General features: G+C 40.5%; 1 protein-coding gene across 2 annotated transcripts in view; it reads left to right on the top strand.

Moving 5' to 3' along the window:
- Positions 1-16,793, top strand: part of ntrk2a (neurotrophic tyrosine kinase, receptor, type 2a) — a 77,830-nt gene that overhangs the window by 5,728 nt on the left and 55,309 nt on the right. For both annotated transcript variants that reach the window (XM_034118277.1, XM_034118278.1), the window contains exons 5-13: positions 733-881; positions 9,148-9,281; positions 9,871-10,003; positions 10,225-10,296; positions 10,838-11,065; positions 11,978-11,995; positions 12,535-12,546; positions 13,266-13,303; positions 13,508-13,607. In XM_034118277.1, the coding sequence (XP_033974168.1) occupies positions 733-881; positions 9,148-9,281; positions 9,871-10,003; positions 10,225-10,296; positions 10,838-11,065; positions 11,978-11,995; positions 12,535-12,546; positions 13,266-13,303; positions 13,508-13,607 (884 nt within the window). The remainder of the gene's footprint in view (positions 1-732; positions 882-9,147; positions 9,282-9,870; positions 10,004-10,224; positions 10,297-10,837; positions 11,066-11,977; positions 11,996-12,534; positions 12,547-13,265; positions 13,304-13,507; positions 13,608-16,793) is intronic.

The raw sequence follows: 16,793 nt of genomic DNA, 5'->3' as shown, positions 1-16,793 counted from the left end.
TTTAGATTTAGGAGACAGGGTGAGGACAGAGATGAAGTTGCCCAGCAGAAATTACCCACCAAGGAATGTTAATGTGTGATCGGCTATGACCCCATGTTGTACATCCCTTTCCCCAGACATACTGTACAGTGATTCAGTCTCTCATTAACTGTTATTACAAATAAAGCAGTAGTTTTCACTTTGCATTGAGTGATTCTGAGAAGTAATCATTTATTGTCATTATGCAACACAGTGTTGCATAATGACAATAATCATTTATTGTCATTATGCAACACAGTGTTGCACGACAAAAGGCAGTTGTAGCCCATTTGCTAGAGCATTTAGCAGTAGAGCATTTCCGTTTGCCTAGTTAAAATTGAAGTTATAGCTCAATACATGAGTTGTTAAAAACTATCATGTCTGTAAAGTTCAATTTCCAGGAAGTCAAGAAATAGTCCAGGACATTACCACATCTCAACTTGTTATCTTTTGTACGGATCGTGTATTTCTGCTGCTTCCAGTCTTTATGATAAGCTAAGCTAACGTGCTGCTGGAGGTAGTTTCAAACATATTTCCCAAAATGTTAAACTGTTTCTTTATGGCACTCGTACAATTCAATCAAGCTATTTCTTTGTCTTTAAAATGTTCATTTACTCACACACTTTAATACTCACGGTTCTCAGCTGTTCCTGACTGTGTGTGTGTGTGTGTGTGTGTGTGTGTGTGTGTGTGTGTGTGTGTGTGTGTGTGCAGGATCCTCACAGGGAACCCTCTGCACTGCTCCTGTGAGAACATGTGGATGAAACTGTGGTTGGGAGAGGAAGCAGACAATCAGGAGCTGCGCTGCATCGAGGATGGAGGAGTACGCAAGCTGCTGTCCAGACTGACACTACCCAACTGTGGTGAGGAGACACAAATACACACACAAACACACACAGGGTAACTGGCTGGAAAAGACATTCACAAGCTGTGGCAGAGTGCAAAGTGTTGAAGGAAAACAGTAATTCTAATGGTTTCCTCTGCAAAGATTTTTCCTAATCTTTGTTTTGATTCCGTGTTCTCATATGTTTCGCATATGTCTGGCACATCTGTTTTTATGTTAGTGTATGTGTGTGTGTATGCATACACGTGTATGTGTTTAAGTGGAGGACATGTGCTCTGAAAAGCTTAATAGTAATAGCAAGACAAGTGTGCTAAGTATTTTGTTGATTCTCACAAGAGGATGAACACATTAGGCGCATTCACACCGCAGTACTTTTCCCACAAAGGTTCATGAGAACTCTTTAGTTCTATCCATTAGCATGCGCTGGGCTAATGCTAATGCTAATAATGCTAATGAGAGGATAATAAAATGGCGGCTTCACAAAACTTTTTTTGAGTTTTACGGGGCGTGGTTTGCATTCCGCCCAGCCAATCAGACATAGGAACCTTTTTCTCCCACGAAAGTCCCTGCTCTCCATGGATGTATAATAAGGACTGGATACAGCGTGGGAGGCGGGGTCTCGTTCTTTCCTATGAGAGCTGCTCATTGGCGCATGAGGACAAAATGGCCCAACTTTTGAGAGAGCGAAACGTCACAGATTACCCGTCATGCCTGGCTGTCAGAGCAGAAGTACCCGTATGTGCGCTCATAGAGCATGCGCAGTTGAGTTGCCCCTTAAGCCCCGCCCCCGAGCTCCCACTCTCAGATGCGCGTTCATAATGCCAAGGAAAATAACTCTCATAATAACGTTATTAGCACATTTTACAACTTGAGGACCGAATTTTTTTAATAAGGGCTATACAAATGTTCATACTGGGTAGTTTATTTAGTTTAAAAAAAAATATCCAACAATTTACAGACCACTCTTTCCCAATGTAAGTCAATGGGAAAAAGTGTTTCCGGGCCCAGCAACCCATACGGAAGTGTAGTACCGCCGTTTGGCCACAATGAATATTTTCCTCAGAGTCCGGCGCACTTCCTGGGGGCTTGCTGCTCTCTAGCAGTTCCGGCTCTTTTTGGTGTGAACGCGACATTTCGGAACTATATCGGAACTAAAGTGGGAAAAGTACTGCGGTGTGAACACGCCTATTGAGAAGGAGATGTTTCTTTGATAAAACCTATGAGAATAACTGTACTAAATGTCATAAAGCTAAAGTGAGGATGCTACACACACTGTATTTCACTTACCCAGTGCTCTGCTTAGCCTGTCAATTGTAATTTCTCCAGACACTGCACGGTGCAAAAAGCTTCAATGTCTTACAGATGAACAGGCAAACAAATGACCAAATGCATGCATGCACACTCAGAGCCTTGACTACAAAAATGTAGTTTGGTTTGTGCAGGGTGTCATTTAAAGGGCACCCACACTAAACAGGCTGACGTTATCTCTGTGCTGTAGGGAGTTTTCTCATATGATGCATAGATTAGCTGCCAGATGGAGGAGAGTGAAATGTGTGACCTACAGAGTGGTGTTTGAGTGTGCTGTGTGTTAATCTTATAGACCAGTTACAGTCATCCGAGACATTTGCTCGTAGGTGTAGAAAGGTCACTGTGTGTAGGACATTATGGAAGCAGGACTGAGAGGGAGCGTTTGTGTGAATAAACACATAGATGACATCAGTGATTTTCAAAGATGCTGAGTGGAGAAAATTTACTGCATGTATCACAATAAAATGAAGTGTTATAAAGACCATCTGCACAGTGTCCTGTGGCACCGCTGACCCGCTGTCATTCAGCAGATTTCATTTCCAATTTCTCTGAATCATGTTTCGGTCGTCTGTAAAGGGATTCATTCTTGAGAGCAGCAACACTTGATAGCAACAGCAATAATCACATTTTTATGAACAATAAAAGACGTTTTCCACAGATATAATTGCGAAACGTAATGAGAGAGTGTTGCATCTTTGTTTAAGAAACGGTTTTAAGTATTCCAAAAACTAATAGTCTCTACAACCACAAAATGATATTCTTAGTACAAGTTCATACAGTTATTTACAATACAAGTGGAATGTCAAGCTAACCAGCATGCTTGCTCTCACTAGACAGACATCCACTGACCACAAAGCTTTTATGTCCCTGCTTACGGGAGTGTTCATCAAGCTTGAATGTATAAATGTCAGCAGTTAATCAATGCTTTATCCTTAGTTTTTTAAGAAGCTCTCTATTTTGGACTTCCTTCTTTTCATCAACAAGGCCAGATTACAGCTTGACCTGTCTGCTTGTCCAAATTTAGCCAGGATTTGTAGGTTTTGATAAGCATAAATCAGGCTATAAGTGACATAAAGTAATATTTAAAAGCTTGTGTTTAACCCTAGCGCACAAATGAAAGGCAGATAGTCCAGCCTTGAAAGCAAAAAGTCCAGTCGGATCCAGTTTGTGTGTGTAAAGCGAAGACATAAATAAGTCTTCATGTCTGATTTGAATTGATAAAGCACACAATAATTGCAGTCAGAAAAGCTTTATAGGTCTAAATTGAGACGTAATCAAATGTTCTCTCTAATAATCCCGAACATGAATCTGAAAGTATTTTTCCCATCCGGTCAAAAATAGCTTAGGGCATTTGGGACGTAAACAATAAGTTAGCATTCAGGAAGCTAACAATGTCATTGATAACTCCTATTGATCCGTCCCCTCTGCCTCCCTTCCATTAGCGGAGGTTATTTTTGGCATTAGCACAGTTACAGCGGGGCCCCTGGAGAGGTGGGCAAGGGACCCCCTGGCAGTGTGACATATGAGGAGGAGGAGGAGGACATGGTGGATCGGGGGTGCCAAATAATGCCCCAGGGCTGTCACTGATACACACAAAGTCCGAACTGCTGCCCTTTTGCTCTCTATGTCGTTTTTCAAGCTATCTTTTGCCTCCCCCTCTCTCAGGCTGTGTCTCCCCCCTCTTTATTACTCATTTTCCATCTCTCTGTCTGCTCGCATGTATGACAGTCTGTCTGAACATTTCTGAGTGACATATGAGGAAGGCACAAAGCAGAGGAAGTGCCCAACGATGCCCTCGGGCTGACACTGATCTCTCAGGCCATCCGCATATGTCTCTCGCTCTGTTTCTCTCTGTGGACTGTTTTTTGCCGGAGCTCCACTCCAAAAGGCTGGCAAACACAGACTGTCCCCACTGCTGACCTGTAAGAACCATAGGCGGAGTTTGACATTTGCGCTTGGGGGGGGCAAACCTTTTTTACTGACGTCAGTACACAGTCCCAACTATTGCGTGGGATACTACGGATACAGTAGCAATAAAGCCAGCGCTCACCGCACTGAGTATGACTTTTCCATGCCCGCCGTACACACACACTCATATGGAAGGGGCGGTCTCTCCCCCCAACAACAGTGCATTACATAACTGTAAAACTTATCATAACTGTGCACATCTTATACTTATTTGATAACTACTATATCCCTTGGTTACTTGAACACGCTACAATATTATTAACCAGTGTCCTACCTTATTAAAATATTGATATACGAAATATTTGTATTGGAACAGTTTTTGACGTAGTAATGCTGTAACATATTTCAGCCACTAGGGGAGGCAATGCCCCCCCTGCCCCCCCGCAAAATCTGCCTATGGTAAGAACCCTAACTTAGAACAATAATGCGCTGATGTTACTGCAACCCCATGCTTGTGCATTATGAAAATGTTCTTTAGCAACCCTTTCTTAATTAGTAATTGTGGATCATGCTTGTTAAAGGAACATATCTACATATCCTATTTGATTTAAATGTTGTAATTTAAACCAGCTGTCCTAAGAATAGGTGCATTTTCCCCACACTGTGCCCTGGAAGTGACAGCAGATGGGTTGCTGGACCTCTGCTGGTCACATCACAGCGCTGCTGCCCTCTGTCCTCATCTGTCACTCTCTATATCTCTCTCTGTCTGCCTCTATCTCTCCGTCTGTCCATTTGTCTGTCTGGAATGACTGGCTCTCAGGTTTCATTTCCCTTTCTCATTTGTTTTGTCATTTTTTAAATTATTGTTCAAGTCTTATTTCCTGTCATCTAATATCTATATCTCCTTCTCTAACACAAGCACACGTAGGCACCGGAGCGGTACATAACAAGTAAAAAGGCCAGATGGCTTCTGTGTCTGTGAGCAGTAGATGCTATTGACATGTGTGCATTTTCTATAGGGAGAATACTCACTTGAACTAAACAAGGCACAAAAGTTGAAAAACTACATTTAAAATCCACACAGATCTGAGAAAGCACAAATAAAATCAGCACGTGTAGATTGACAGAAAGTTAAGATGGTATTCTTGATGAGAGGTATTTCAAAAGGTGATGGACTTGACGTATAGTAAGGTGTTGCCTCCCTGCAGCCATTTTTAGCATACGCTGACATCATTAAGCACAAGAGGTTTTGTCAACATACTGTAAGGATTCAAGAGGGTTAAACATGGAAAACAGCTTTAAAAACAGAAGAGCACAGCTGGGCAAAACAATTCAGTAAATCATCTTTATGGGAATGAAAACAAGGTAATTGCTAATAATATGAAATGGGGAGGAAAAATGTGTTGTGTTGATGGTGTGCAGTTTTCATTTTTGAATTTATAAGTAGTCCTTCATACGACAAGAATGAATCATAGCTGAACCCCATCAATATCATGGCGTGTTCTGTCCAGGTTAGATGCCCTTCAAGATTGACTACATCCAATGCAAATGCAGGAAGTGTCCTTAGTGCAGAGAAGTGGAGAGTAGGGGTGTGGAGGTCGAGGTGATGGATGGGTGCGTCTGCTCCTTATGCAGGAGACCAACGTTTCACCTTCCTATTATACATTGATGATGTTTTCACTACTTTAACCATGGCTTTAGCCTTAACTTAACAGAATGGATGGCAGATTCAGGAAAATGTAAACCCCAAAATGATGTCAGACAGTCAATTTGACTGAAAAGAGAAAGTGAATAATCTACGACAGATTCTGGGTTTAAAAGCTGCTCAGCTAGTATTGTCGTCCGTTCTCCTCCCTCTTCCTCACTGAATCCCTCTCATAATGCACCGACAGTTCACTGTGCTCGAACAACAGAAATATACAGAGACAAACTCAGGGACGCGTTTTGTGTTGTGTCACTTTTTAGCACATTTTCTTCTCTCCCTGATGTTAATTTTGTGAAAAATGTCTCTCTTCTGCGCCTGCCTTTCATCAGAAATCACCATATCTCTGTGGTGTAGAGGCTGGAGCATAATAAATATGAACACTTCTCTAAACACAGATGTGGATGTGCCCATTGCGGCCCATAACAAGAGCTGACAACAATGACACCTCTAACAATGACGCTGAAGTATGCCTGGGTGTATTGTGCAGAGGTTTCAATCCGGATCGGATGTTTTGCTTTTAAATATGAGCTGTGAGCAGCTATTCAGCTCCACATCACCGGGGCATATCTCCAATGCTGGGCCAGTAATTCACAGCCCTTTCATAGCACATGCTCCCTGAATAAAGGTAATCTGAATTCAAGGAGTCAAGGAGTGTCAAGGACTGGGGTGTTAGCAATGAGGTTTCTTTGTTACAATCTTGCACAATTATCTGCCTTTGAATAGCATTGTTTATAGAAAAAGAAGGTCCTTGAAATGACATCTGGTAATACAAAGAAATACAATTTGAAGGAAAGTGCAAGTTAGCTGCTTGTGCACCAAAGTCCCACAAGATTATAATAGTGAAGAAATTACCCAAAGGTAAAATTCATAGGATATTCTTTCTTTGACGTTTGATTAATTTTTCTGTCCTCCCGTTATGCAGATAGTTGAAGACCTTAAAGTAATGCAAGTAACGAGATCATTTTGTGCGAAGTAATGTAAGTACTGTTATTATCAACAGTAACGCGTTACAGACTAATGTAATCTGATTACAGTGAAACGTTACTTTGTCGTGCGTTACCCCCAACACTGATGATCAGTTATTATTTTGTTAAACACAAAAGTTTATTCTGGAAATAGTAGTCTGGCGTTGAGCTGGGCAATATGAAGAAAAATCATCTATAACAATATTTTTGACCAAATAGCTCGATATCGATATTGTGACGATATTCTACAGCCTGGATTTTTGTGTTTTCACAAAATTAGATTTCTTATAAATGATTATCAGTAATGTGGATCTAATGACTAAGAGGGTATAAGCAAATAATAGAAAAGCTGGAACAGTCTGGTTATTTCCGAGAATTAGATTGCTTTACTGTGATGCATCTTTTGAAACCACAAAAAGATCCCACTTCACATTGTGATATACAAAATGTAAGACAAAATCTAATTTCACAATATCAATATAATATTCATATATTGTTTATTAAGTGCTTTGAAATCAAACCAACTACTGAGCTTAAATGTAAAAAATCGACCTCAATGACATCAGAGCTATTCCATTTGGTGGCGATAAGCGGGCCTTACGTTTGTGATTATTTATTTTAATTTTTTTACAGTCAGCCAGTGTCCTGGATGTTGTGCATTAAGTTGGCTCCCCCTCTGCAGACACTTGACTCCCCGTGTTTCCCATATGCAACCAGCTGCAGATGAACCTCAACACGGTCCAAACAATAGTTCAATCTTTCCTCGTAATGATTCACGTGTTGTCACTGACACAGGCTGGTCTACCATACTAATCACAGTAAATTCCTCCTCAATCCTACTTGTTGATTCTGCACACATCTGAGCCGCTAAAGGATTACAATCACTCCGGATGTCATGGGTGGTTTGACTACCAAAGCTGCGCTCGTACATAATAGTAAATGGAATAATTTTCTATGTACTGACAGGTCATGACAACTGCACTCACAATAGAGTCTGTTTCCGGAAGTTTCATTCTGAAATCCAGCTGTGTGTGTGTGTGTGTGTGTGTGTGTGTGTGCGTGCGTGCGTGCGTGCGTGCGTGCATGCGTGTGTGAGACACTGCAGAGGGTGTATAGTGTGAGTAGAAAGCTGATTTACGGAGAGCCTGTTAAGATATGTGGTTGTGATATGGCTGAAATGACTGTTTTTTTGTGCGTCTCATGGTGACTGAGTAGGTTGCCTTAGTGATAAGTGGGTTGCACTGGTGATAAGCATTCTGCCGACGGACAGACGAGGTGGACGAGGGGGGGGGGGGGGGGGGATTCGATAAGGAATCTGTCCAGTGTTATCTGCAGTAGCTGTCGACACCCATCTCTTTTCCTCTCTTCTTTTTGTTCTCCTCTTTCTTCCTCTCTAAGCTACTCTTATTTTCTACTGTTTTCTTTTTTCTTCTGGTCTAGCCTCCTCTTCTTCTTCCCTTTGCTTGTTTTCATCTGTTTTCCAGTTCTCTTGGTTCTCGACTGGCATCCCCTCTTTTCTTTTTCTTGCCTCCATTTGGTTCTCATCTTGTCCTTTCTTTGTCTCTTTCCTCTCTTCTCATCTTCTTTCTCTTCTCTTTTCTCCTTTCCTGTTATCCTCTCTTCACCCTCTCTTTGTTCTCATTTTTCCTTCTTGTCTTTTCGATGTGCTCTCTTCATCTTCTTTCTCTTCTCTTTGGTTTGATCTGATCTTCTTCTCTTACCTTCTTTAGGTTCATGCCTTGTCTCCTCATCTTTTCTCCCTCTCTTCTCTTTGTAGTCTTTTCCTTTCATCAGAGATGTTACTGGACAGGAGATGAGGGTGGCAAAACTCTGATTGAGTCTGATTGGTCACACTCAGGTCACCTCCTGGTCAGAACACACACACACACACACACACACACACACACACACACACACACACACACACACACACACACACACACACACACACACACACACACACACACACACACACACGCAAACACACAGGCACACACACACACAGTCACCAGTGTCTTAGCTTTGACTGAGGCTTCAGACTGTGTCCAATCAATTCAGTTCTTGGGCTGCTGAAGACATGCAGTAGTAATCAGTGTAACCATCACCATGTTTGAACTCTGTGTCTTTGTCTGACTGTTTGATTGGGGGGAGTGTGCTTAAATGAGAGAGAGAGAGAGAGAGAGAGAGAGAGAGAGAGTGAATTCGAGGTCTTTTCTTTGTGTGTCCTTCTTTTCACTCTGTGGTAGTGGTTGTGTGTTTGCCTGCTCTTCCACTCATATTGTCGAGGTTGTTACGTGCCTTGTGTTTCAAATGAAAAGACAAGAGTTGGCCATGAATCCTAAGTTTGCTTCCTTCCTCTTTTCCTCTCCTCCGCCCCCCCCCCCTCTGGTTGTATGTAGAGGTTCCCATGGCAACGTTGAACCCATCCAAGGTGACACTAATGGAGGGGGAGCATGTGGACCTGTCCTGCACGACCTCGGGGGTGCCCTCGCCCGAGCTCATATGGAACATGGCGTTGGTCTCCAACTATGAGGTCAGGTCACACACGGAAATACAAACAGAAATACACACCAGCAGATTTACTTTACTTTACAGACATGTTTCATATGACATGGCATGCCCTATGTTTATTGCTTTTAGAGATACAACAGTTAATTGATTCATTGATTGACAGAAACAAATATATTTTAATTTATTAATTGTAGCTGTCAATTTTCAAGTGCTCATGTAAGATATTTTGTAGTTTCAGTTTCTCAAAAGTGAGGATTTGGGGCTTTTTTCTTTGTCATATGCCAACATCTTTGGCCTTTTCTAGAGTGTTGACAGGAGAAAATCGAAGAAAATAAACTGAATTTGCAGTCCAGAATGTTTTAACTAATCATTGATCCCTTAGATAATTGAATCCATTATTAAAATAACCGAAAACTGAGTTATTTATATGATTTTATAGTGTGCTTTCACCTGTTACTTTTTGATTTGATTAAAAACGCCATGGATGGGTATGATCACCTGAATCTAATGCTTTCAACTCTTAGCCACAAATCCTAAACATTTTTCACTATGTACATACAAAAAAAAAGCTGACTCATCGTGCTGATATATGGATGTTTTTTCTCCCTCAGATCGAGACATCGGGACAGATTTCAGTGCTGCGACTTACCAACCTGTCGTCACTGGATCACAACAGCAAGATCAGCTGCACGGCTGAGAACATCGTTGGAGAGAAAGAGTCCGCGCTGATGTTGGATATACTTTGTACGTTTTCCCTCTGGCAAACAGCCCTGATTTAATTTAGATTATTGTGTCAAAGTACTGTATGTGTCAGCCCACTCTTTAAAACAGAGAATTCAAAGCTGGAGAAGACAACTGTGTTTCTGCATGCTGTAGCTTTGTCTATGAGCTACTGTACGCTCTTATCTTCCTTTCTTTATTGTCTGAATCTCACACTTGCTCTCTCTTCTCTCTCCTACACTCAGTTCCTCCCAAAATCACGAAGCTGGCTGATGCAATCCCCGACCATCACTGGTGCATCCCCTTCAGCATGTCAGGTAAACACATACACACATTTTTTATGTGCCGAGTTTCCACTGCATGCTAGGGCTCCACTTGACTTTCTTTGGTTTTCCACTAGGTATAGCACCTGGTACTTTTTGAAAAAAGCAAATAGCTGTCAATAGAATGTTTTGCAGTCACCTGGCAAAGCACAATGTACACCTTACCCTAAAACTGAGATGGCAGACGTAACTCTGCTTGGTTGCAAATGAAATAATTCAGCAAGTCTTTCATTTACACGCCAGTTTAAATTGGTGTTGCTACGGGGAACAGCTGTTCACCCCGCCTAGGCTACTGTAAGGCAGTACTATTCAAATAGAAAATGAAGTTCTATGTAGAGTACTATGCACTGGAAACACAGCATTAGTGGGACTTGGCTGTTTATTTTCTGTCTTTAGGCCTAAAATACTTGGCCTTAATTTTGTATGTTCCCGTTAAATGTATCAGAGCAATGACTACATGAGCAAAGATAGACTTATGATTCAAATATCTGAAAGCACTGAAAATCACCGTGTCAAGTCTTCATGTTGTTCCCAGGAAACCCAAGGCCAGAGCTGCTGTGGTATCAGGATGATAAACTTGTGATGGAGGGCAAATTCATCGTGACGATGATCCATGACGTCACAGAGAGAGAGTTCCACGGCTGCCTGCAGCTCGACAGCCCCACACACCTCAACAACGGCCGCTACAAGCTGGTGGCTACAAACAAATACGGCACAGACATGAAGGAGGTGGAGGCGCACTTCATGACCAAGCCCTGGGAGGGTGAGGAGCAGCACCAAGCAAAATCAAGCTTTTACTTTCATTAAGTACAGAGCTGAAACAGTTGCTCAATGAATTGATAAGACAAACGACAAAACATTTCTCATCAACTGTTTTTATCATCAGTTAATCATTATTATAATATTAAATAAATGTATATATAAAATTGTATAAAAAATATAATCTATATAAAATATAATCTATATAATAAATAATTTATCTAACTTTTCAAGCAATAATCCCATGTTGCAGCTTCTCAAATGTGGCGATTTGTAAACACTGAGCAATGAACTACACAATTTAGCTCGTATATTAATGTGACTTGCAATCTGTATTAGTATTTTCTTTGTTTGCAGAACTTATAATTATTATAAGAAATATTATTATTATAAGAAATTATAATACAAAAATTATAAAAGATATTGTTAGAGATTTCTGTTTAGTAAATGTTCAGGTAAATGCTTTTGACCTTTGTGCTCAAGAACATTTCCCCTCTGAGTTTTAAAGCACCAGCTAGAATATGACAGCTTATTTTCTTCCTTTTACAAAAGCAATGCCATACTGGCGGTTTTGTATCAGCGGTTTTTGGTAGTCACAAGATTTGAAGGAGGAGCTGTTATTATAATTAACATTAAATTATAGAGAATATACAAATGACTGATTTTCTAAGGGGATCAGAAGGGTGATTGTGTGCAGGTAAACAGTATCTTTAAAAAAGTAAAAAATCAAGTATCTGCACATAAAAATAAATCTGAAAAAACTGTATTGGCGTCACAAAAAGCAACATTTCTCACCACCTTGGTTAAACAGGCCAACATCTTATATTGTATGTATTGTATACACACTGGTATATTAATATTTATCAGAGAGAATATTTATTAAAAGTTATCTTTTGTTTTCATATTTCATGTGCAGAGGAGCCTATCTATTATGGTGAGTGAAATCGTTTTTCATGACTACACATTTTGTATCTAATGTAAAAGTGATACATCTAAAACATCCAGTCCAGTCCAGATGGTGTATTCATATAGTGTCAGTGTTTTCAGATGTTTTTTCTGTTTAACATCCTATCATTTTCATCCCTATCAATTAACACAAATTACATTTTAGACATTTTTCTCTTTCTCTTTTTTCTCTCAAGCTGGTGAGGGTGCGTAGCATACCTACAGTACACAACCTTGCAGCTAGGCATTAGGGATGTTTTTCCTTTTTCCACATTCTGGCCCTGATCTCGTTCTTATTATTTCTGATGTTGTGTATGCTAAATACATGTTGTCTGTTGGTTTGTGTATTGTGTTTGTGTAATGTTTTTGAAACAAGCTTAGAGAACAAGCTCATGACTGACAGCATTAGATGTGAAGTGCGTGTCAAATAACTTACGAGTGAAGTGTGTTGATATGTTTAGGAGCTAATTTGTCTCTGTTGTCTCTTTTCTCTTTTGCTGTTTCTCACACACCTTGTCCCCGCTACAGATCCATCCACAGGTACCGCTACACCTTCGAACACTCCCAATCACAAACATTGCTTAGCCCCCGTAGTTACAGTTGCTATGCCTGTCAAGCTTTACGTTTTCTTATAACACATATGCAGTTTCAATTGATATATTAAATATGGAATATTTCATTTGGTATAAAGTTTTATCTTTGATTTCAGGCCGGCAAAAGCCATTTCATCAATGTTGCCTTCTCAAATGACATCAATGTGAATCTTTGTGCTGTCATAGCTCTTTTAAAAAACGTTATCCAGCTACTTATCTTTCCAGGTGACCCTTTTAAAATAAAAAGCCAATAAGAAACTCCAAAATATGAACTTAAGGGCCAAGTTCATAGCATATCAAAACACTGAGGCCCAGATTGTATTTTTCCCGGCAAAAGTCAGCATCCTCATCATAAGATGATGAAGAAAACATGGAAATCAAAAAACACTATTCTTCATATTTCAGTGTAGAGCTAGCTAGTCCTAATAAGTATAATAAGAAAGACCCTGTTTAGCTGTGGAAAAATATAAAACCGAGTTTCTTTAAGTATGCATAGTAGTATTTATATTTTATTTGGAGCAGATGCACACAATGTTAAACGTTTGCAGAAGCATATAACTTCAACATTATATTTACTCAAGGATGTTTATGTTACTATAACACACAAGACTATTCTTCACTTCTCTAATGACTCTTCTCTTTTTAAAACCATCTCTCCTTCAACAGAGGGCCCCCCTCTAGAACCTTCTGAAGACAGAGTCGCTGTAAGTCACATTTTACTGTTGTCCTCTTTGCTGATTTCATCGATACCTGAGCTGGATCTATTTTGATCATGTTAAACGGAACTGCACGGACACACCACGATACAAAGACACAGCAGGGATTTAGAAAATATGCCGATAGTCTATAACTTCTGGTGTCATTATATTTTTGTATATGAAGTGTAACTCTGTTTCCTCAATGTGCAGGTGTACGTGGTGGTGGGCATTGCTGCTGTGGCCTTTACCGGTTTCCTTCTAATGTTGGTCATTCTCAAGTTTGGAGGGAATTCCAAGTTTGGCATCAAAGGTAAGACTTCTTACTTTTATAGTCATTGGTCATGTTCAACTTGACGGGGAAGGACAAACAGTACAGAATGAATCCCCCAGAAATGTTGTTTTGTTTTAGATTTTGACTATTAACATAGCTGTAGCATTGGATGGATTCATGGATACATCAAAAACACATTTTAAAGGTCCCCTATTATACTGTTTTTCATCAATATATTATAGGTGTCAGATATACAAAACATGTCTCTGAAGTGTTTGGCTTGAAATACCAAACAGATCATTGTAGCATCCCACAAACCCCTCTGTTTCAGCCCTGTTTCAAAAGTGCTGATTCTCTGTCTGTTACTTTAGATGAAAATAAAGAGCCACTCCCCACGCCCCTCTGAGAGATATTTGGTTAAAAAGAACACAATGGTGCTCTAGGAGGAGATTCAGGTGATAAGGTGGGGGGGGGGGTTACCTTGGTTGGTGATTGGCTAATGGTTACACAAGCCAAACAATCGTTATGACATCATAAAGTGGCCAAAATCAGATCAGCTCATTTTCAGACAGGTTTTTATATAAATGGATCAGGACAAAAAGTGAGCGAATCTTTTTTCCTGAAACCTTCAGAATCTCTTTACACAGGGGGGACACATGTTTATGTATAAAATACATGTACAAGTGGATTTTGCATAATAGGCGACCTTTAATATATTTGCCCCAAAACACCAAAATCAAAACAAAGTAGAACCCTGTCTCATTTCCCAAATGACATGTCCTTTACAGACGTCAGCAAGAGATGCCCTAAATTGCAATTATACTATTTTGAGGAGGTAAACATATGCTTTGCCATTGCCTCAAAGCCCCTGCACATACACTAGCATTAATTGGGATTTATAAAGGAAATGTAGCACTGGCAGGTGTATGCAACTTTTTATTAATTTGAATATTTATTGCCATGTGTACGTACATTTCCACATTTAGTGTGGATTATCCGCCAGTTAAATGAGGCTCCTGGTCATACATTACATTACATGTAATTTAGCAGACACTTTTATCGAAAGCAACTTAGAGAAACATTAATATACTTTGACATGGGGGTGTGATTGAACCGCTGACCCTCTGATTGATAGACTTATTTTCCCCCTGCGCCACAGTTGCTGTGTGTACACATTACATGGATATAGTGGACATTTTCCTTGCAGTGGTTATTTCAGCCCTCAAAGGGATGATCTGGCACTAAAGTCAAGATGGGACAGCTACATGTATGAGAAGAAAAAGCAGAATTTATGGACTCCCGACTAATTTATTATGCGGCCCATCGTGTGTCCATGAATCCATTCTGTTCAGGTGGAAACAGCTGCTGTCTGAAGGAGGTTCACTGGGTCTGAGTGCTGCTGGTGATAACACGCATGTCAACTAAACTGAGCGCCTGTGGTCTTTGTCATGTTGATGTTAAACTACTGTGCCCCGCCCCCTTTCCCTCCCCACACACACACACACACACACTTTCATCCTTTATGTTTTGCTGCTCAAGTTTTTCTAAAAGCATTTTCAAAGCAATGTGTGACTTCTAGAAATGGCAGCAAGTGAAACTAATCTATTGTTTCATATTTATCATACTGACGTACTAGAACTGATTTGTCTTCTTTTTGCTAATTTCTTCACATTGTTTGTGAAATAACCACTGAACAACACCCCCATCGGCTCTTCGTTTTATTCATGCATAATGATGGTAATTCTGTTTTTCAATTGTAGTTCATGGTCAATGTGCAGTTTAAGAATCCACGGGCTCATTTTCTGAACGTTGATATTCAGCTTTGTGTAAATGTTAATATACATACGCTTGGTGTACGCACTGTTTTTTTGTGCTTTCCATTTAACTGACTTTAGATAGGTTGAAAAAGTATAATGCATTCATGATAAGCAACTAAAGAACTCAACACTCTGAGGAAGTAATTTATGCTGTTTAAAGATACAGTTGTTGTAGGAATAAATCAATTTCTTTGGCGCCGCTTGAACCATTAGCATTCGATGCAGCGAAGGTCCACATTTGACATTCAAATTACCAAACCAAAAAGGGAATGCAAATGTAGAGACAGACGTGATGAATGTGTATGTGCCTGTTCCTCTGTGTGTGTTTGACTCTCGGTTGCACTGTTGAAGTGCAGTATTCTGGCAGTGATTGATTTATGGCCCCTCAGAGGGAAGCGGTGAAAGACAGATGAAGCAGCCAGTATATATATTGTATGTGTGTGTGTGTGTGTGTGTTTGTGACAGTGTGTGTGAATTTATGGTTTTGTGTGACGTTCACTCTTCCTCCAGGAGAGGTGAATGAGGTTGCTCTGAAGAAAAACATATCTCCAATGCCTCTTAGCATCCCTATACATCAGAATGTGTGTGTTTTTTGTACGTCTAAGCATTTTTGCACGTGTATGCTTTCATGTGTGTAGGATGTTGGGTCACATTACGGTTTTGCCCTTCTGATTGCTCCCCTAGAGTCTTCATCCTTCTCCCGTTCCACCGTCGACTTCCTCTCCCCATGCGGTCCTGTCCTCACGCTCCACATATATCCAGATGTATGTGCCCTGCAGCATGTAAGGAGAGAGACAGTGGTGTCAATATGCGCAGCAGAGTCACACACAGTGTTAGAGAGTGTGATTAAACCACGGCAACAGTTTGAAACCTCCACATGTTTCCTATATCGGACCGCTGACCCAAGTTCAACTTAAAAACACAATTATAACTGCAGATCTCAGCACACTACCAGCGCTATTTAAAAACAGCTCTTGTTCATGGCGACATGGTATCTAAATCATTCAAACATGCTCACAGATGTGTACACACCATGAACAGTCATTGCTGACGGTGAGGAACTTGTGATCACAAAGTGTGAAGAGAGCGTGTCAGGCCTTGTACCGTATTGAGCAGGTGTGCCGGAGAAAAGCACATCTCCGCACTGACTGGAGGAATCGCTGCTTGTCTCCGTCTGACAGTTCAGTAAGAAAGTGTGGTTGGTTTACATTATTTATATTGAATTCATTATTCTGCCCCGTACCCATCAATAACACATGGGCAACATTTGGTACAGGTTGCTTCTCACGATCCGCTTCTTGACACTCACAGGATGGATATTTTGATATACTGTGTGTAGTTGTTGTGTTCCTGTGTTGGCAGATGATCCATGTGGGTAGTGAGAGTGTTGAGAGAGTGAATGAAGCTT

The sequence above is a fragment of the Trematomus bernacchii genome, unplaced genomic scaffold (assembly GCF_902827165.1).
Source record: "Trematomus bernacchii unplaced genomic scaffold, fTreBer1.1, whole genome shotgun sequence".
NCBI classification, from domain to species: domain Eukaryota; kingdom Metazoa; phylum Chordata; class Actinopteri; order Perciformes; family Nototheniidae; genus Trematomus; species Trematomus bernacchii.
The sequence above is the reverse complement of the archived record's forward strand: the minus strand, read 5'-3'. Positions and strand labels throughout refer to the sequence as shown.